General features: G+C 41.8%; 1 protein-coding gene across 2 annotated transcripts in view; it reads left to right on the top strand.

Moving 5' to 3' along the window:
- Nucleotides 1–20795, top strand: part of HDAC10 (histone deacetylase 10) — a 59916-nt gene that overhangs the window by 6231 nt on the left and 32890 nt on the right. The window contains exons 4-10 of one of the 2 annotated variants that reach the window (XM_044280251.1): nucleotides 1199–1295; nucleotides 2240–2337; nucleotides 2695–2799; nucleotides 3331–3399; nucleotides 15455–15581; nucleotides 20190–20255; nucleotides 20375–20434. In XM_044280251.1, the coding sequence (XP_044136186.1) occupies nucleotides 1199–1295; nucleotides 2240–2337; nucleotides 2695–2799; nucleotides 3331–3399; nucleotides 15455–15581; nucleotides 20190–20255; nucleotides 20375–20434 (622 nt within the window). The remainder of the gene's footprint in view (nucleotides 1–1198; nucleotides 1296–2239; nucleotides 2338–2694; nucleotides 2800–3330; nucleotides 3400–15454; nucleotides 15582–20189; nucleotides 20256–20374; nucleotides 20435–20795) is intronic. The other variant, XM_044280252.1, reaches the window with a different exon arrangement.

Here is a 20795-nt window from a genome sequence, read left to right as displayed (position 1 = left end):
GCGTCTGCCAAGCGCAGGGACAGGGAGAAGTGCACACAGCCCAGGCGCTGTTATCAGCTGCTGGGGAGGACCTGGCTTTAATCATTTACTTACAGTCCCTGGCTGTCAGTAATGTGAACCTGCACGCAGCCGGCTTCTGCGTCCTCCGTCCTTCAACACATAGACGGGCCATGCATAGCAACCTGATTTTAAGCACAGGTAAAAGTAGGCAGTACAGGGAACAAAACTGTGGAATTAAGGGGTAATTGAATACACAGTGAAAAGTTGAAATAGGGCCACCAAGGAGATATTAATCACCACAATCTAATACTCCCCCAAAAAAAATATGACAGTTATACTTTAAACACTTTTGTAATTGCATGTAATAAAAAAATCTACTATAGCCAGTGAGTTATTCAGCAAGATCTATCTGTATAGCGCCACCTGCTGTTTGTCCTTTTCCTTATTTTTGTCCCTCTCACTGAGCTGGTTGAACGCACTCAGTTTAAATCTAACTGCCACCAGCCATATGTTCTGTTAGAAGCTGTGGCAGTTACAGGGGGAGAGATACAGCAGAAAGGACACACCCCATGAGCTGCCAGGCTGAAGATAATCTAGCACAGCAACTGGAGCAGTGATTATGGAGATCTCTGGACCCATGTCAGGTACAGGGCTGGTTCTGACTTTATGAGAAAGGTATTGTCATGTACTATATGATGTCCTATTTTCATTTCATGGCATAACCCCTTTAAGTAAGGATTATTAAATCTTCCCTGATGTATTGTTCAGATCAGTGCCTAAGCGCTCATGCACACGAACGTATTTTCTTTCTGAGTCCGTTGCGTTGTTTTTTTTGCGGACCATATGCGGAACCATTCAACTCAAAGTTTCTGCAAAAAAAAGGAAGTTAATCCTTGTGCATTCCATTTCCGTATGTCCGTTTTTCTGTTCCACAAAAAACGAACAAGGATAGTACTGTTCTATTAGGAGCCAGTTGTTCCAGTCTGCAAAATACGGAATGCACACGGATGTCATCCGTATTTTTTGCGGACTGCAAGTTACATACGGTCGTGTGCATGAGCCCTAAATGTATAGATGAAAAGATAAAAGAATAGTCTGACTTTTCATCCGCTTTTATGCCAGCACACACATTTTACGCAAGTTGCCATATTGATTTGTATATACTGACCTCCCTGATATCCTCACAATGTATTTTCAGTCCTGAATACCTTGATGTAGTTAAGAGTACTCAGACTATGGATTTAGAGGAACTGAAGAAAACCTCAGAGAAGTACACCGCGGCATACTTTCATCAGGTGGGCTCTGCCACTGAACAGGTTGTTAGGTGAAATCATCTGTAAGGGTGAATTCATGTGACACAAGAATGCCACATAAAATCTGCACTAAAATTATTTGATGCGTACTGTATCTGTTATTATCAGTTTCACTTACGAAAAACATATCTCGCTCGTCATTGGGGGACATAGCACCATGGGTATAGCTGCTGCCATTAAGATTGGCATTATCGGGCGTGACGACTTTCCATGGTGTCCTCCTCTCAGAGACGACCTTCTCTCACAGGGTCCGTCCTCCACCAGCATTTAAAGGGGTTTTCCAAGATTTTGATACTGATGACTTATCCTCTGGATAGGCCATCAGTATCTGATTGGTGGGAGTCCGAAACCTGGGACCCCCCTCTACTTGACTTTTAGTAGATTTAGGCCCCGTTCACACTTCACCGTTACAATATTTTTCAGACTTTTTCATAAGCCAAAATCGGGAGTGAATTCAAGAAAGAGACGAATTGTAAATTGTTCCATTATATATATTTCTTTCTCCTTGAGTTCCTGGTCTGATTTTTTTCGGGACGTGTGAACTAGGCCTTAGTTTTATATATACATCTGATTTGTTGAGGTTAACATATGACCGATCATCTCTTGACACAGAAAAAAAGTAGACAAGAAATGAATAAAGTAGCATTGTGCATTTCTGTAAGCGCCCGCCAGCCAGGGCTATAATTCCTTAATGGTTGGCGCAGGGTATCCCAGTGGCTATTAGTTAGTAGATGTCTCCTTCCATGTGAATAAAGTGTTATAGGATGAAAACTGATGGTTGTAATTTATTGGCTACTCTTTCGTTGAAAAAACTTCTATATTTGGTAATGTCCGATGCAGAGGCATTTCCAGAAATCATTTACGGTATGTACATTTTTGTATCAGCGTAGACATTGTGCATGTTGTAAATATGTCACTTTCCGCAGAACTCGTATCGCTGTGCTAAGCTGTCACTTGGTGGCACATTACAGCTTGTTGATGCAGTGATGTCAGGAGATGTTCAGAATGGAATGGCTCTTATAAGGTAATGAAAGAATGATGGGAAGTGTTGTTCCCCTTGGAAATGTTAACACTGCCATAGACGTCTGACTGACACAGTTGCAAAGTGATGCACTATGTGGCTGGGAAACTATCCCTGCTTCCATGCCCCATGGTTTTATACTAACTATCCATGAATTGACCACACACAGATGGCATCTGTGCTCTTTCCATTTTTTTCACAGACCCATTGACTCGAATGGGCAAGCCTTGGTTTTAAAGTGTCAGTGTTCACCCTCAGACTGCACCCGGATGTGAAAATCGCTCATCTGCATGAGCCCTAAAGTGTTGGTTCCATTGTTTATGTATTGTAGTGGTTGACTAGGTTGTGTATATCTTTCAGGCCTCCAGGGCATCATAGTCAGAGAAGTGCAAGTAACGGATTCTGTGTCTTTAATAATGTTGCAGTTGCTGCAGAATATGCGAAAAGCAAGTACAAGGTTCAGAGGTGAGTGATGAAGACACCAGTCATATGCCAGATTATAGTCCTATTACAAAAGGGCCTTGTAAATAAGCTAGTCAGCTAGATATGACTGGAATGAGACTGACCATTTATAGTGCTGTCCTTAATAATAAACTATTATGTGAGGTTCAAGCACACACTGTACTTTTTGTAAGTATGTGACGAGTATGGATACAAAGCTATTCTATTATCAGGTAAAAGCTTAGACGTGATATAACCAATAATGACCAGGGTATTGCTTTTTAGTATAAACTTTTTAAAAGAAGTTTTTTTTACATAATAATATTATACTATAATAATGCTAAACTTTTGACCAGAGATGCATCCAAGATCAACTATGGGGTTGCCTTGTTGACACACACCTCTATGTCTGTGTGATATACAGTAAAGGTATGCCTAGCGATTGTACAGACTGCATGCTCCAGTAGCTAGAATATTTAGCACGTGACATACTGTATATTGATTTATATTTTTTGTTCCTTTTGTCAAAATATCTCTCTTACACTTTTGGTACAGAATTCTAATTGTTGACTGGGATGTTCACCATGGACAAGGGATCCAGTACATCTTTGAAGATGACCCGAGGTTTGCAAAAAGATACAAATATTAAAAAAATGATACAGTGGATTTGCATGAATACATAAATTGTACATATGTATATGTCTATTGTATATATTGAACTCCAGTAAAGTCATAAAATAGACATAATTATGTACATGAGAAATATCTAATATACATTATCTACAGTTACATGAAGACGTAAATATTATAAAATAAACATTACTCTCTTGGAGTACTTTTTCTAAGATGCTTAGGCCTGCACTGAACCTTAAAGGGGTTATCCAATCCATATAATGCCCACCAATATGTCCGTGCCCCTCATACTGGTTATACTTACACTGCTCCCTGTAACCCACTTTGCTTCCGATTCCCGCAGTGCTGCCGCTGCATTTCCCTGTCGCATGGATCAAAACATCTGGGGGTGGGGTGTCTTCAGCCAATAGCAGGCCATGACGGGAACAAGACTTCATAGCATCACGGGTGACGCTAGGGAGGCTCGCCCCCTTCACCGCCTGCTATTGGCAGGCACCACCACCTCTGCTGTACTGCAGCAGTGTATAATGTTATAATAAAATGAATCCAACCAGCAAAGAAAGCAATATGGATAATAACAGTACATTGTAGTAAGTGCCTTGTATTAATTTTCTCTACATGATGAATGCCATTTGCTGAAGTGAGACACTTTATGCCATTTGCTGAAGTGATCTCTTTAACCACTTAAGGACCACAGGTTTATACCCCCCTAGTGACCAGGCACTTTTTTTACAAATCGGCACTCCACAACTTTAGCGGTTTATTGCTCGGTCATGCAACTTACCACCCAAATTAATTTTACCTCCTTTTCTTCTCACTAATAGAGCTTTCATTTGGTGGTATTTCATTGCTGCTGACATTTTTAAATTTTTTGTTATTAATCGAAATTTAACGATTTTTTTGCAAAAAAATTAAATTTTTCACTTTCAGTTGTAAAATTTTGCAAAAAAAAACTACATCCATATATAAATATTTCGCTAAATTTATTGTTCAAAAAAAAATGATTGGGTAAAAAAATAATGGTTTGGGTAAAAGTTATAGCGTTTACAAACTATGGTACAAAAATGTGAATTTCCGCTTTTTGAAGCAGCTCTGACTTTCTGAGCACCTGTCATGTTTCCTGAGGTTCTACAATGCCCAGACAGTAGAAACCCCCCACAAATGACCCCATTTCGGAAAGTAGACACCCTAAGGCCTCGTTCACACTTCAGTGTTTGGTCAGTGATTTCCATCAGTGATTTGTGAGCCAAAACCAGGTGCAACTCTAAACACAGAACAGGAGCAGATCTTTCCCGTTTACCTCATGTCTGTGGAGGCTCCACTTCTGGTTTTGGCTCACAAATCACTGATGGAAATCACTGACCAAACACTGAAGTGTGAATGAGGCCTAAGGTATTCGCTGATGGGCATAGTGAGTTCATAGAACTTTTTATTTTTTGTCACAAGTTAGCGGAAAATGATGATTTTTTTTTTCTTTATTTTTTTTTTCTTACAAAGTCTCATATTCCACTAACTTGTGACAAAAAACAAAAACTTCCATGAACTCACTATGCCCATCACAAAATACCTTGGGGTGTCTTCTTAACAAAATGGCATCACTTGTGGGGTAGTTATACTGCCCTGGCATTTTAGGGGCCCAGATGCGTGAGAAGAAGTTTGAAATTAAAATCTGTAAAAAATGACCGGTGAAATCCGAAAGGTGCTCTTTGGAATGTGTGCCCCTTTGCCCACCTAGGCTTCAAAAAAGTGTCACACATGTGGTATCGCCGTACTCAGGAGAAGTTGGGGAATGTGTTTTGGGGTGTCATTTTACATATACCCATGCTGGGTGACAGAAATATCTCTGCAAAAGACAACTTTTCCCATTTTTATTTTTTTTATACAAAGTTGGCATTTGACCAAGATATTTATCTCACCCAGCATGGGTATATGTAAAATGACACCCCAGGGGGCGGAGCCAACTGAGCATGGTGGAAGACGTGTGAGCTCTGAGCTCCTCACCATACCATCCGATCTAAAGCCTTTATACAGCCCTGACCGACATAAATATGGGCAAATCTAACAAGGAGAGAGGTGGAGAGGCCATGCAAGCGACAAAGTCAAGGAAATCGCATGGGGATCTGGAGAAATACCGCTACAAGAGGACGCTGTCTCCTGCTGCTAGAGGGAAGATGGCGGCGGCGGAGGTCGACGCTGCAACCCTGGACATAGATTCAGATGACGCAAGCTCCTGCGCTCCCTCAGATCTGCCTGACGAACCGGACCCCGCTCCGATCACCAGAGCTTTCCTGCAGAGGTCTCTACAGCAGTCTCTAGCCCAAGCCTTATCCCCCGTGCTGTCGGAGTTGGCGGTCATCAGAACGGAGGTAACCCATGTGGGGCAGAGGGTGGAAGCGCTGGAGGAATTTCAAGCGGCTGTAGTACAACACAGCACAGGCATACAAAGCCATGTGAAATCATTAGCCTCCCAGGTGGACAGTATTTTCCTCCACTTAGAGGATCAAGAGAATAGGGGGAGAAGGAAGAATGTAAGGATAAGAGGTGTTCCAGAATCGGTGGCGGCAGAAGCATTGCTGGACAGTGTTAAACAGATATTCGCCATACTTGTGGGAGCAGAGCGGGCTGAAAATATTATCATTGAAAGGGCGCACAGAGCGCTTAGGCCTAAGCCTGCTGCAAGTGAGCCGCCCAGAGATATCATTTGTGCTTTACTGAATTACCTCGACACATCTGCGGTGCTCAGAGCGGCAAGAGAGAGGGAAGAAGTTGCCTTTGAGGGGAACAGAATCCTGTTTTTTCAGGACCTGGCGGCAAGCACGCTAGCTAAAAGGAAGGCATTGAAACCCCTCACGGTTGTATTGAAAGAGAGGAGGCTGCCCATGAGGTGGCTTTTTCCGTTTGGCCTGAGTACCACTGTTAACGGCCGGCAATTTGTGTTGCGTCATCCAGATGAACTTTCCAAGTTATGGGAGGCCCTGGAGATTTCTCCCCTAGATATCCCTTCCTGGCTCCCTTCAGCTAATAGGGAGAAGCTGCCCAAGCTTTCTGGTCCGTTACCCTGGCGAGATACGCCTAAACACAAGAGCACAAAGAAGAAACCGCTGACAGGGGACTGAATTGAGGCCTCCTGTTGCTGGAGGTTGAAGTTTTGTTTATCTCATGATAGGAACTTGGCCCAGGGAGAACCTTTGTTCATCTATTTACTATATACGTGCTCCATAGTAAGAGTAATTTAAAGTTGTCACTGTTTGGAATGTTAGGTTAAACCATTGCTAGCAAACTAGTCTGATGCTCAGTTTGATATACCGAGGTACTGAGAGAGGGGATTAGTTTATGTAATACTACCATGGGCCTCAGAGCTTGTGGAACAGCATACTCTTGGTCCTCGCATTTGATGAGAGTTCTGAACTCTTGGAATGTTGTAGTTATTCGGTCAGTTTTATTGAATTATATAAGAGGTCGGGTGGGTGGTTCATCTAGATTTTTCTAGAAGTCTCTACCTATGTCCCCTCCCCCAATCTCTTATTCTAAAAATGTAATTACACCACTGCGCTGTACGGCGCCTATAGGACTGGGAAGTCCTTTTATTCTGTTTATATGTGTGTTTTTTGTCTTTATGTCCTTTTATTTTATTTTCTTGAGTCGAGTCTTTAGGTTCGCTGACACTTATGAGAAGCTTGATCTAGATACCAAGTACTCCAGATATGACGCACATCACAATTTATTCACTTAATGTGAATGGAATGAACATTCCGCAGAAACGTAGCCAAGTTTACCACACACTTAGAAAAGAAAACCCAGATATAGTGTTTCTACAAGAAACACATTACAGACATGACCATGTCCCCAATATGTCCAGTAAACACTTTCCTGACTGGCACCATGCCACTCACTCTTCGGCATCTAGAGGTGTCTCTATTGGTTTTAGTAAGAATATCCCATTTCAGCTAACAGCGAAATTAATTGATCCCAGTGGCAGGTTTCTATTTATTAAGGGGAAGGTCGCGAACTCAATGATTACCTTCGCTGCCATATACGCTCCAAACAAGGGTCAAACTAAATGGCTGATGCAAGTTTTAGATTCTCTGAAAATGTTCTCTGAAGGGATTTTAGTACTAGGAGGGGATTTCAATCTTGTACTGGACCAGGTGATGGACTCCACATCTGCCAAGACCCAGTTATCGGGAAGACAGAAACGTAGATTGCAGATAACTCTGGCAGATATGGGCTTATCTGATGTGTGGAGGTTAGTTCACCCAGAGGAGAAGGACTTTACCTTTTTCTCTAAAGTGCACGGTTCCTACCAGCGCATTGATTATATATTCTTATCTAATACTGTTATTCCTATGGTTAGAGACGCCGCTATAGGGTCGATCACAATATCGGATCATGCCCCGGTGAGCCTGAAGTTAGTATTGAGCGGCATGCCCGCAAAGACCTGGTCATGGAGGCTCAATTCTACCCTTTTGGAGGAGAAAGAACATAAAGATAGAGTTAAGAAGGTAATCCTAGACTATTTTAGCTTAAATGAAACCCCTCAGATGTCTTGTCCGATGTTGTGGGAGGCCCACAAAGCTGTAGTTAGGGGAGAGTTTATCAGTATAGGCGCCAAAGTTAAAAAACAAAGAACACAGTTGATTAACTCCCTGCTTTTGCAGATTTCCACACTGGAAAAGCTACATAAAAAGTCGCAGACAATGGAAGTTCTAAATCAGCTAAAATCCCTAAGGTCTCAACTAAAAGACAAGTTGAACATTAGATCAGCTAAAATATTACAGGCTTTGCGTTTCAAATACTTCTCGCACGGGGATAAGAGCTCTAAATTGATGTCGAACCTGCTAAAGGCACAGAGGAATAAGTCCTTTATTCCAGTAATTAAATCTAAAGAAGGCCACAGATTAACGGCTACGCCAGCTATAGCGAAAGAATTCTGCAGGTTCTATACTTCTCTATACAATCTGGAAGGAGAAAGGGGTCCCGAAACTAGGGATAGTACGTTGCTGCAAAATAACATAGATGCTTTCCTGAACTCTATTGATGTGCCTGCCTTGTCTGCCGGGGATAGAACAGATCTATTGAAGCCATTCACTGAGGAGGAGGTTGCCAAGGTTCTCATTAGCATTCCATCTGGGAAAAGTCCAGGACCAGATGGTTATCCTATAGTGTATTATAAGAAATTTGCGGAAATTCTGATCCCACATTTCACCAAGATGTGTAATTCCCTTCTTGGTGGCTCGGCCCTCCCCTCGCAGGCTCAGGAAGCGACTATCACTATCATTCGCAAGGAAGGGAAAGATCCGGAAGAGTGTGGTAGCTATCGTCCAATCTCACTCCTCAACACAGATTTAAAATGGTGGGCTAAATTGCTAAGTCATCGTATAGCAGGTCTGTTGCCTGGTTTGGTGGGAGAGGAGCAAGTGGGGTTTGTACCCGGCAGAGAAGGCAGGCACAATGTTAGCCAAGTGGTTAATGCAGTTTGCTATGCTAAAAAGAAAAATATGCCTTTAATATTGCTAGGGACAGACGCTGAAAAGGCTTTCGATAGGGTTGGTTGGCCTTTCATGCGGAGTACTTTATTGGCGTTTGGCTTCCCTGATACATTTGTCAGGGCAATTTTCTCCCTGTACTCAGCTCCCACAGCCCGTATTCTAGTCAATGGTTCATTGTCTGACCCCTTCATTATTAAGAACGGTACTAGGCAGGGATGTCCCCTCTCCCCTTCACTATTTATATTAGTTCTAGAAACACTTCTGCTGAAGTTCAGGCAAGATACTAGTATCAGAGGAATTAAACTCAGAGGTGATATGCATAAAATGGCAGCATTTGCTGACGACTTGCTGCTAATGGTCACCAACCCTATCGAAGCAATGAAGCAAATTTTAGACACCTTTAAAGCCTTTGGAGAGATTTCCAATTTTAAAATCAACATGGAGAAGTCTGAAGCCATAGGAGTCTCGCTAACTCCTTCCCACATGAAAAAGATAAAGGGAATGACCCCATTTAAGTGGCCCTCCACTGCGATTAAATATTTGGGAGTTATGGTCCCAGCCAACCCTTCTCAGCTGTTCCGGCTTAATTACACTCCGTTATTAACAAAAGTGCAAACGTTTCTGAATAAATCCTCACTACCCAGAATTTCATGGATAGGAAGGAAAAACGTGTTGACCTCATACATCCTACCCCAAATACTGTATATGCTTCGCTCCCTCCCAATAACAATTCCCAGATCATTCCTGAACAGATTGAGATCTATTATGGGGAAATTCTTATGGGATAACAAAAAATCTAGATTACCTCACTCTCTACTTATAAGGAGCAAAAGACAGGGGGGAATTTCACTGCCTGATATTTCCGCCTATGTTCAAGCTATCCATCTGGAAAGATGGTTGACTTTAGCTAGAACTGGGGATAACCCTCTACATGTACGCTTTGAAAGAGAGGTATTGGGGAAAAAATGTGCACACTTGCTATGGCACAAACCCCTAACATTAAACCCTCAGGAACTTATAAGTGTGATCACTAAAAGTACTATTAAAGAGTGCCAGAGGGCATCAGCGTTAAACCTAAGCAAAGGAGAGCTATCCCCTGTTACCCCTCTTAATATGTTGCCTTATGTCCTTTCAGACAGAGTTATAGAGGCCAATCCGGTGTGGGAATCTGTTTCAGAGCTCAAAGTAGGAGACCTTTTGAAAATACCTCTCATCACAGATATATTTGAATCTCTCAGGGGGGAGTCACCTAGAGTAGGATCAGATATTCAAAGATGGGACTTTGAAGTAACATGTAAGAAGTTCAAGTTATCAAAATACCACTCAAAGATAGACCCAACCTGGTTGGAGACGATGGTTCTACTGCCAAAATTGCCATCTAAATCTTTATCCTTAATTTACAGACAGATCTTAGAAAAAAGAGGAGACAGTCCGCCCACTTACCTTAAAGAATGGGAGAAGGAACTAGGGATAAGCCTTGATGAACCTGACAGAGCCTTTATTTTGTCACATTCACATGGCTTTTCCAGATGTGTTAGAGTGCAGGAGAACTCACTCAAAACCCTAACCAGATGGTACCGTACACCTGAATTCCTCCGGAAAATACACTTACCAAGTTCTAGTGAATGCTGGAGATGTAAGGAAGATGTGGGTAGCATTTCCCATATATGGTGGCATTGTCATAAAATTAGAAAGTTTTGGGACTCAGTAGAGGAGACTATAAACAAGATCTGCTCAGGAAACTTGTCACTTACTGCCCCCCTGGTTCTGTTGTGGAGGCCAGAGGGCAACTTTACTCCTAATAAAAACAATCTACAGACACATATGATAACAGCAGCCAAGTTATTGGTTCCAGCATTATGGAGAACTACTGAACCGCCTAGTATAGCCATGTGGTATGAGAAAATGGGTCACCTATGCAGAATGGAGGAATTAGCCAGTTGGGAGTCCCACAACAGACAGGGTTTTTTGGAAATTTGGCAACCTTGGTTGTCGCACATGACTAATCAACTGGAACAGAGATCTTGAGATATCGCCATCCAGAGAGTGTTTGGGGAGTGGAACTCTTGTCAACCCAGAGAGGAACAAAAATTTTCGTAAGAGTAGGTTCTGCCTCAACATGGGTCTCAATTTTAAGTCACAGCTTCTTGCGGAAGGAAAAAACAGGTTTATAATATAATATACTTTTTCGAGTACATAGATCTCAGATTGAGATTGATCAGGTCAGGAGAGTGAACCTTTTCGGCTCTTAGGTTTGGGTTTTTAGACTTGTCTTAAGGTTTAATTTTTTGTTAATGTCTACTATTATTATTATTATTTGTCGTCCATTAAGTGAGAAATCCATTGTATGGAATCTGCAATCTCGCATTACAGGATAATCTTGGTCTGCGTACCACTTGCTATCTTGGATAGAGGTTATACTGGTGACTTGCACTAATTTGCCATGTAGACCAGTTGCACTGGTCATGCCTTTTTCCCAAATATTCAAAAAGTATATGCGATATTATGCTTTACTGTTGTATACTTTAATAAAAAGAGAATGTTTAAAATGACACCCCAAAACACATTGCCCAACTTCTCCTGAGTACGGCGATACCACATGTGTGATACTTTTTTTGCAGCCTAGATGTGCAAAGGGGCCCAAATTCCTTTTAGGAGGGCATTTTTTGACATTTGGATCCCAGACTTCTTCTCACGCTTTCGGGCCCCTAAAATGCCAGGGCAGTATAAATACCCCACATGTGACCCCATTTTGGAAAGAAGACACCCCAAGGTATTCAATGAGGGGCATGGCGAGTTCATTGAATTTTTTTTGTTTTTGGCACAAGTTAGCGGAAATTTTTTTTTCTTAGTTTTTTTCTCACAAAGTCTCCCTTTCCGCTAACTTGGGACAAAAATGTCAATCTTTCATGGACTCAATATGCCCCTCACGGAATACCTTGGGGTGTCTTCTTACTGAAATGGGGTCACATGTAGGGTATTTATACTGCCCTGGCATTTTAGGGGCCCTAAAGCGTAAGAAGAAGTCTGGAATATAAATGTCTAAAAAATGTTACGCATTTGGATTCCGTGAGGGGTATGGTGAGTTCATGTGAGATATATATTTTTTTTTACACAAGTTAGTGGAATATGAGACTTTGTAAGAAAAGAAAAAAAAAAAAAAAACAATTTCCGCAAAAAAAAACAAACAATTTCCGCTATATTTTTCTGCAATATACTTCCGCTAACCAAAAAAATGTCTGAATGGAGCCTTACAGGGGGGTGATCAATGACAGGGGGGTGATCAGGGAGTGTATATAGGGTGATCACCCCCCTGTCACTGATCACCCCCCTGTAAGGCTCCATTCAGACGTCCGTATGTGTTTTGCGGATCCGATCCATAGATGCGTGGATCCGTAAAACACTTACAGACGTCTGAATGGAGCCTTACAGGGGGGTGATCATCCCATATAGACTCCATGATCACCCCCCTGTAAGGCTCCATTCAGACGTCCGTATGCGTTTTGCAGATCCGATCCATGGATGCATGGATCCGTAAAACACATACGGGCGTCTGAATGGAGCCTTACAGGGGGGTGATCAATGACAGGGGGGTGATCAATGACAGGGAAGTGATCAGGGAGTCTATATGGGCTGATAACCCCCTTGTCACTGATCACCCCCCTGTAAGGCTCCATTCAGACGTCCGTATGCGTTTTGCGGATCCGATCCATGTATCCGTGGATCCGTAAAACACATACGGACATCTGAATGGAGCCTTACAGGGGGGTGATCAAAGACAGGGTGTGATCAGGGAGTGTATATGAGGTGATCACCCCCCTGTCATTGATCACCCCCCTGTAAGGCTCCATTCAGACGTCCGTATGCGTTTTACGGATCCGATCCATGTATCCGTGGATCCGTAAAACACATACGGACATCTGAATGTAGCCTTACAGGGGGGTGATCAATGACAGGGGGGTGATCAGGGAGTCTATGTGGAGTGATCAGGGGTTCATAAGGGGTTAATAAGTGACAGGGGGGGGAGTGTAGTGTAGTGTAGTGGTGTTTGGTGCTACTTTACACAGCTACCTGTGTCCTCTGGTGGTCGATCCAAACAAAAGAGACCACCAGAGGACCAGGTAGCAGGTATATTAGACGCTGTTATCAAAACAGCGTCTAATATACCTGTTAGGGGTTAAAAAAAAATCGCATCTCCAGCCTGCCAGCGAATGATCGCCGCTGGCAGGCTGGAGATCCACTCGCTTACCTTCCGTTCCTGTGAACGCGCGCGTTCACAGGAAATCTCGGCTATCGCGAGATGACGCCAATCGGCGTTAGTGTGACCTGGGAGAGCAGCCGCAATGACTCCTTTCGGCGGAAATTGACTGTCATGCCATGCACAATGGGCTAGCTCAGCTGAATGTAAAGATACCTTTCACTTAAAGGGGTTGTCCCATAAAAAATATTCAACATTTTTCAAACCAGCACCTAGTAAAGCATTTGGAGCAATGAATGGGGAGATCTGTGGATCCATGTGAGGTACAGGGCTGGTTCTAGCTGTGTTAGAAAGGTGTTGTCATGTCCTAGATGATGTTGGATTTTTTATTTGTTGCACTAATCGTTGGATAACCCCTTTAAAGGCACACAATTGTCAGGCCTATTATTAGGAAGACATTTTCTATGAACACTCACAAACAAAACGCCTGTTCATGCAGCACATTAAATCCTTGTTTCTGGGCAGCAGATTGCTGTGTGAACAGTGATTTGTTGTCCAGAAACAATGACTCTGTATGAGGACAAGTGATCGCAGTAGACATCGTTCATCCCCAAACAGTGGAGGTGATGGCTGTATGTAAATGCAGCTCTTGCCTCCTCTGATGAGCAGGCAGTTATTGGGAAGGAACGTCCCCTCCCAATAATTTCCTGCTCAGTTGGGCAGTGTAAATCCACCTTTAGCGATTCATTGCTTCATTCTGGAGAAAAAGTATTTTTAATCCATAGGTAAATGAGTAGGAAAGTATACTGAGCGTGCACCCTTGCTCCTTCTGCTTACTGTGCCAGGTCCACCTTCTCCGTGATTGTAGATTGTAGAAAACTGTCCCTGTCATGCCAGTCTTGTTGCTAAGTATCAGGGCTGTGAAGTTCTGTAGTAAAGTGGTAACATTTGGCTTTTTCTCCCCATCATGTAAGTCAGGCACCCTCAAACTGCGGCCCTCCAGCTGTTGCAAAACTACAACTCCCAGCATGCCCGAACAGCCTACAGGTATCAGCGTACAGCAGGGCATTGTGGGAGTTGTAGTTTTAAAACAGCTGGGGGGCCGCAGTTTGAGGATGCCTGATGTAAGTAATAAGGCTATTTTATTGTTAATTTCTGAAAGTCCTAACATTTTCTAAATTCCTATAAATAAATATGCATGCACTATTCACTGGAAAACACTGTTAGGGTCCATTCACACGTCCGTTTTTTCTTTCCTGATCTGTTCCGTTTTTTCAGGAACAGATCAGGACCAGATCTGGACCCATTCATTTTCAATGGGTCCTGGAAAAAATCGGACAGCACAATGTGTGCTGTCCGTTTCCGTTGTTCCGTTCCGCATGTCCGTTTAAATATAAAACATGTCCTATTCTTGTCCTGAAAAATCGGATCCTGGTACAATACAAAGTCAATGGATCCGCAAAAAACGGATGACATTCGGATGTCATTCCGTATGTCATCCGTTTTTTGCGGATTCCGTTCCTGGAAACACATAACAAATTTTTTTTTTATTTTTTTTTTTTCAAAGAAATCCAAACAACTTTATTTGATTATTGAAATGTATACATGTTTCCGTTTTTTGCGGATCCGCAAAAAACGGATGACATACGGAAACATTTTCAGGAACAACGGATCCGCAAAAAACGGACCGTTTTTCAGGATGAAAAAAAACAGGACGTGTGAATGGACCCTAATACAGTTCATAATTTTAAGAAAATCTATGAATATGTCCTCAGAAAAAGTTAGAAAAGCTATTTACTGTATGTATGTTCTGGAAATGCAGAGACTCGTGTGCAAGTATAAATAGGAATAAAAGAAACCTTTATAAAGTGGAGCTGCTATATTCAGTACTTGCCATGAAAGGGTTGTCTGGGAATAAATAACATTTCAGAGGCGCCCACAGCCTGCCTCCACTATGGAAAGAGTCATACTTACCTGCTACCCACAGCTCTGGTCCTGCACACTGTCTGTCATGCGTCTACCTTCTGGTCCACATCTCGCTTACTTCTTCTCTGGCATGGGCATGATGATCTGCACTTCTGCATCCAACGACTGGATTCAGCAAGTGATGTGTCACAAAAAATACATTAGCACTGAAGCCAGTGATGGCTGCAGCAGAGCAGGCTTCGGCCCGTCCTCCTATACCTAGCACTGCAGTATAGAGCACAGTTTGCTGAACTGAAAGTGGGTTGTACACACTGGGACACTTTTCAGCTGTATTTAATTGAAAATCATATAGATGAAGGCTGAACACATGCACAAATAAAAATATAGGCAGGAATGTGCAATATTCTTTTTTTGTGCATTTTGTATCTTTTAGTGTCCTATATTTCTCCTGGCATCGCTATGAACATGGATCTTTCTGGCCAAATCTACGTGAATCGGACTATGACTCCGTTGGAAAAGGCAGAGGAACTGGCTTTAATATAAATCTGCCCTGGAACCAGGTACACAGTTGACATTTGCAAAGTATTGCTAGCTGGTATTACATGATCAAGCACTTGACCTACTTAAAGGGGTTTACCAGGAATTGATAATGATGACCTATCCTCAGGATAGTTGAAGTAGAAAAGTTGCAGTGGCATCTCCGTTTTTTTCTTTTTATTGCGAAAACTTCACAGCATACAGACGTGGACAAAATTGTTGGTACCCTTTGGTCAATGAAAGAAAAAGTCACAATGGTCACAGAAATAACTTTAATCTGACAAAAGTAATAATAAATTAAAATTCTATAAATGTTAACCAATGAAAGTCAGACATTGTTTTTCAACCATGCTTCAACAGAATTATGTAAAAAAATAAACTCATGAAACAGGCATGGACAAAAATGATGGTACCCCTAACTTAATATTTTGTTGCGCAACCTTTTGAGGCAATCACTGCAATCAAACGCTTCCTGTAACTGTCAATGAGACATCTGCACCTCTCAGCAGGTATTTTGGCCCACTCCTCATGAGCAAACTGCTCCAGTTGTGTCCGGTTTGAAGGGTGCCTTTTCCAGACTGCATGTTTCAGCTCCTTCCAAAGATGCTCAATAGGATTGAGGTCAGGGCTCATAGAAGGCCACTTTAGAATAGTCCAATTTTTTCCTCTTAGCCATTCTTGGGTGTTTTTAGCGGTGTGTTTTGGGTCATTGTCCTGTTGCAAGACCCATGACCTGCGACTGAGACCAAGCTTTCTGACACTGGCTAGTACATTTCTCTCTAGAATTCCTTGATAGTCTTGAGATTTCATTGTACCCTGCACAGATTCAAGACACCCTGTGCCAGACGCAGCAAAGCAGCCCCAGAACATAACAGAGCCTCCTCCATGTTTCACAGTAGGGACAGTGTTCTTTTCTTGATATGCTTCATTTTTTCGTCTGTGAACATACAGCTGATGTGCCTTGGCAAAAACTTCGATTTTTGTCTCATCTGTCCACAGGACATTCTCCCAGAAGCTTTGTGGCTTGTCAACATGTAGTTTGGCATATTCCAGTCTTGCTTTTTTATGATTCGTTTTCAACAATGGTGTCCTCCTTGGTCGTCTCCCATGTAGTCCACTTTGGCTCAAACAACGACGGATGGTGCGATCTGACACTGATGTTCCTTGAGCATGAAGTTCACCTTGAATCTCTTTAGAAGTCTTTCTAGGCTCTTTTGTTACCATTCGGATTATCCGTCTCTTAGATTTGTCATCAATTTTCCTCCTGCGGCCACGTCCAGGGAGGTTGGCTACAGTCCCATGGATCTTAAACTTATGAATAATATGTGCAACTGTACTCACAGGAACATCTAGTTGCTTGGAGATGGTCTTATAGCCTTTACCTTTAACATGCTTGTCTATAATTTTCTTTCTGATCTCTTGAGACAGCTCTTTCCTTTGCTTCCTCTGGTCCATGTCGAGTGTGGTACACACCATATCACCAAACAACACAGTGATTACCTGGAGCCATATATATAGGCCCAATGGCTGATTACAAGGTTGTAGACACCTGTGATGCTAATTAGTGGACACACCTTGAATTAACATGTCCCTTTGGTCACATTATGTTCTGTGTTTTCTAGGGGTACCATCATTTTTGTCCATGCCTGTTTCATGAGTTTATTTTTTTACATAATTCTGTTGAAGCATGGTTGAAAAACAATGTCTGACTTTCATTGGTTAACATTTATAGAATTTTAATTTATTATTACTTTTGTCAGATTAAAGTTATTTCTGTGACCATTGTGACTTTTTCTTTCATTGACCAAAGGGTACCAACAATTTTGTCCACGTCTGTATACACAAATAAAGTGCAAAGTTTCGGCTGTTACCAGCCTTTATCAAGCATGGTAACGGCTGAAACGTTGCACTTTATTTTTGTATATGCTGTGAAGTTTTTGCAATAAAAAGAAAAAAACGGAGATGCTGCTGCGACTTTTCTACTTCAACTTTCTAGTGTGACCGCTGTGGATCTGTGGTCCTCTTGGCGGCTGTTGCATTCTGGTGACCCGATGAGACCGTGTGTGCTGCTTTCATTCATCATTATAACATCGGTGGGGATTTGAGTTCCGGCACCCCCGACGATCAGCGGGTTCAGGGAGCCGCTGCACTCGCCAAAGATCTGGTGAGCGATGCAAGCTCCTGGCAGTTTTCCAAGGACAGCGATGTACATCGTATAGTGGCAATGTTTGGTACTGCAGCTCATCTCGATTGACTTGAATGGAGTCAGACCCACACAGATCTGATATTGCTGGCTTATCCAGAGGATAATCCTCAATATAAACTCCTGGATAACCCCTTTAAAGGGGTGTTCTCACAATTCACTTTTATAACCTATCTAATGTCCTCTGGGACCATCATCAGTAATTTTAATGGGGATTCCAAGCCCTCTTCACACAGTGAATGGAGTGGCGGCCAAACGCAAACTCTGCCAACAAATGTTGATAATCTAACCTGAGGAAATGATGAACTGGATAAGGGAGCTCTGTCTGTCCTGACATATCTGTTACATGAATATTGGTGTTCCCCTGGAAATAACAATTCTGGAGCATCTTTTCTTAGAACTCTGCATTGCACCATTCCTTATTACTCCTCCTAGAAGTGTATGATTAAATTCACAACTGGGTGTTACCATTCCCCTTGTGAAAGTGTGTTCTACAGATTGTTCCACTTATTTAGTCATACATTTCTTAGAGGAATAACAGAGGAACCCACACAATGTAGAGTTATAGAAATAGATATTGCCAAATTGTTTTATCACGGTAAATACAACGGCTCCTCAGCATTTATTGCTGGCCATCCAGTGACCTTGAACTGAAACATTCTTTGTGATGATCCTGAGTGGCGCAGCATTCGGAATCGATAGTGTATTTTCATAAAGCACCAAACTTAAGAGGGTCTGAAATGGCGAGTAGAAGACTAAAATATGCTCTATCCTTGGTGGGTCAGATGCCTTCTAACTGGAAAGATTCAATGCAGGAAACTAGTAGATTAACTATATATCATACACTAGTTTGCATTACCATAGAAACTGAAATAATAATTTTACTGCCTGAAAAGGAACGCTTAAATATCAAATAAACTTGTAAAACTATTTTGTGGTTAAACACCCACATATTTCAATCAGGCTTGAGTTTAAGAAGGAGGCTATTGTTTCTTTTAATCATAGGTGAACAAACCTCCTTTCCTAGTACACCATTAATTGTTGTTTGGTATGGAGATATCAGATAGATACATGTTATCACCCATGTGTCATATAAATAGACAATATGTATCACCATATATATATATTCCTCTCCATCTATCACCTAAGAATTTTTTGTATCTTTCTTGGTCTGTTATACAAAGCAGGGAAGAGAAACTGGGATGACTTGTTGTGCATTGAGTGTTTTTAGGTAATGTTATAGCCACCAGCGCTCATCAATATCATGCCCAGGTATAGTTCTCATAATCTACCTATCACCCTTTTTATTCATGTAGCGTCTGCTTGATAAAATAGCATGTCATCAGTAGAGCAGGTAGCTAGAGCTGCGTGCCCATACCCTCGGCGCAGAGCAGCACTAAAAGGGGCTTGGTGGACGCAGCACGCCCATGCACCTGGCGTGTTAACAGCGTACACAAAGAGAGATAGGAGTAGGTAGCTAAAGCTGCGCGCCCATAATCTCGGCTCTGAGCAGCGCATGTATTATGTCTTCTATAGCCATGACGGATCCGTCTTGAACAACATTGAAAGTTAATGGGGAACAGTACCCCTTGAAAAAGCTGTACGCGAAACGTGCGTTGGGGAGTGGACCGGTGGTGTTGCTACACGATATATTATATCAATTGGTCAGTATTTTTTCTATCATGTGCTGAATTTAATCTCAATTATCTTTACTGCCTTAATTTTGACAAATGTGGTGTATATCTCACACCAACCTTGTGGCAAATTTTGATATATATGCATGTGGATATTATTGTGGTATCTACTAGCCACAGCTTGTGGATATTATATGTCCTTCAATTGATGACCAATTGGTTATAGTTATGCACTTGCACTTTATATCCAGATATATATATCGGCAGCTCACCATCGGTCCCCTTGGTTTTTAATGTGTATTGTAACCTGTGTTTATTGTTCTATTTGTGACCAGTGCTGATCATGTGTCTTCTTTGTGATTTTCAAATAAATTATGTTATTTTTGGACCATTGTAGTATATTTTTTGAACTAATTGTACCTTACTTATCTCACTCCTTCTAATCGGTTATATATATTTTCATTAGGGGTGAGCCCGTAATTTTGTTAGGGCTACATATAGGTTTTCCAGAGTGGAATGGAGCCTGTTCGGAGGCAAACTGATGCATTCTGAGCGGATCCTTATCCATTCAGAATGCATTAGGGAAAAACTTTGGACCGCTTGTGAGAGCGCTGAACGGATCTCGCAAATGGAAAGCCAAAACACTAGTGTGAAAGTAGCCTAATACAGTGCATGAAAAATGCGTAAATTCTGCCTTTAGTATTAAAAAAAATGTGTTTTTCTTCAGATATCCAAAATGTATTTCAGAATGTGTCTGGCCATATTCACATGCATTTCTGTTAATTTTCTTTTAGACTGGCATGGGTAATGCAGATTACATTGCGGCTTTCTTCCATGTGCTCCTGCCTTTGGCCTTTGAGGTAAGTGACAATAATAATACCGTACTTAATAGGCAGGAATGTAAAATATAGGGGCATAAGCCTGTATTTCGTATGCTGTTGTGCTATTTTTTTTTAATTTTAGTTTTTTTTACTTTCAGTTTAATCCTGAACTAGTTTTGGTTTCGGCTGGTTATGATTCAGGAATTGGAGACCCTGAGGTACATATTTTCTTCCAAGTTTGACATTATTATTATTATTATTATTATTAGCAGAAGGACTCTGCTTTGCAAAGGTATATTTCATTTAATGTTTGTGTATGTCATTAAAAGATATCGACAGTATCCTCTATAACAGTGACATCTGCAGTGCCCCTCCCCTTTAAAGCTGACCTACAGCAGTGAAGAAAAATGGCTGGGTTGTTATGGAAACCTGGAGTAAAACTATGTGTATGTGGAGACTAAAGGCCTGCGAGCTTCTATTGACTGATCAGGGTCATGTGACCAGGCTTCTATCGGCTAATGCATTTTTTTGGGAATATCTCGCGCAGGGATGTCCTTTTGAGCAGCTCACTCTCAGACA

This window comes from Bufo gargarizans, chromosome 2 (assembly GCF_014858855.1).
Source record: "Bufo gargarizans isolate SCDJY-AF-19 chromosome 2, ASM1485885v1, whole genome shotgun sequence".
Lineage (NCBI taxonomy): Eukaryota > Metazoa > Chordata > Amphibia > Anura > Bufonidae > Bufo > Bufo gargarizans.
The sequence above is the reverse complement of the archived record's forward strand: the minus strand, read 5'-3'. Positions and strand labels throughout refer to the sequence as shown.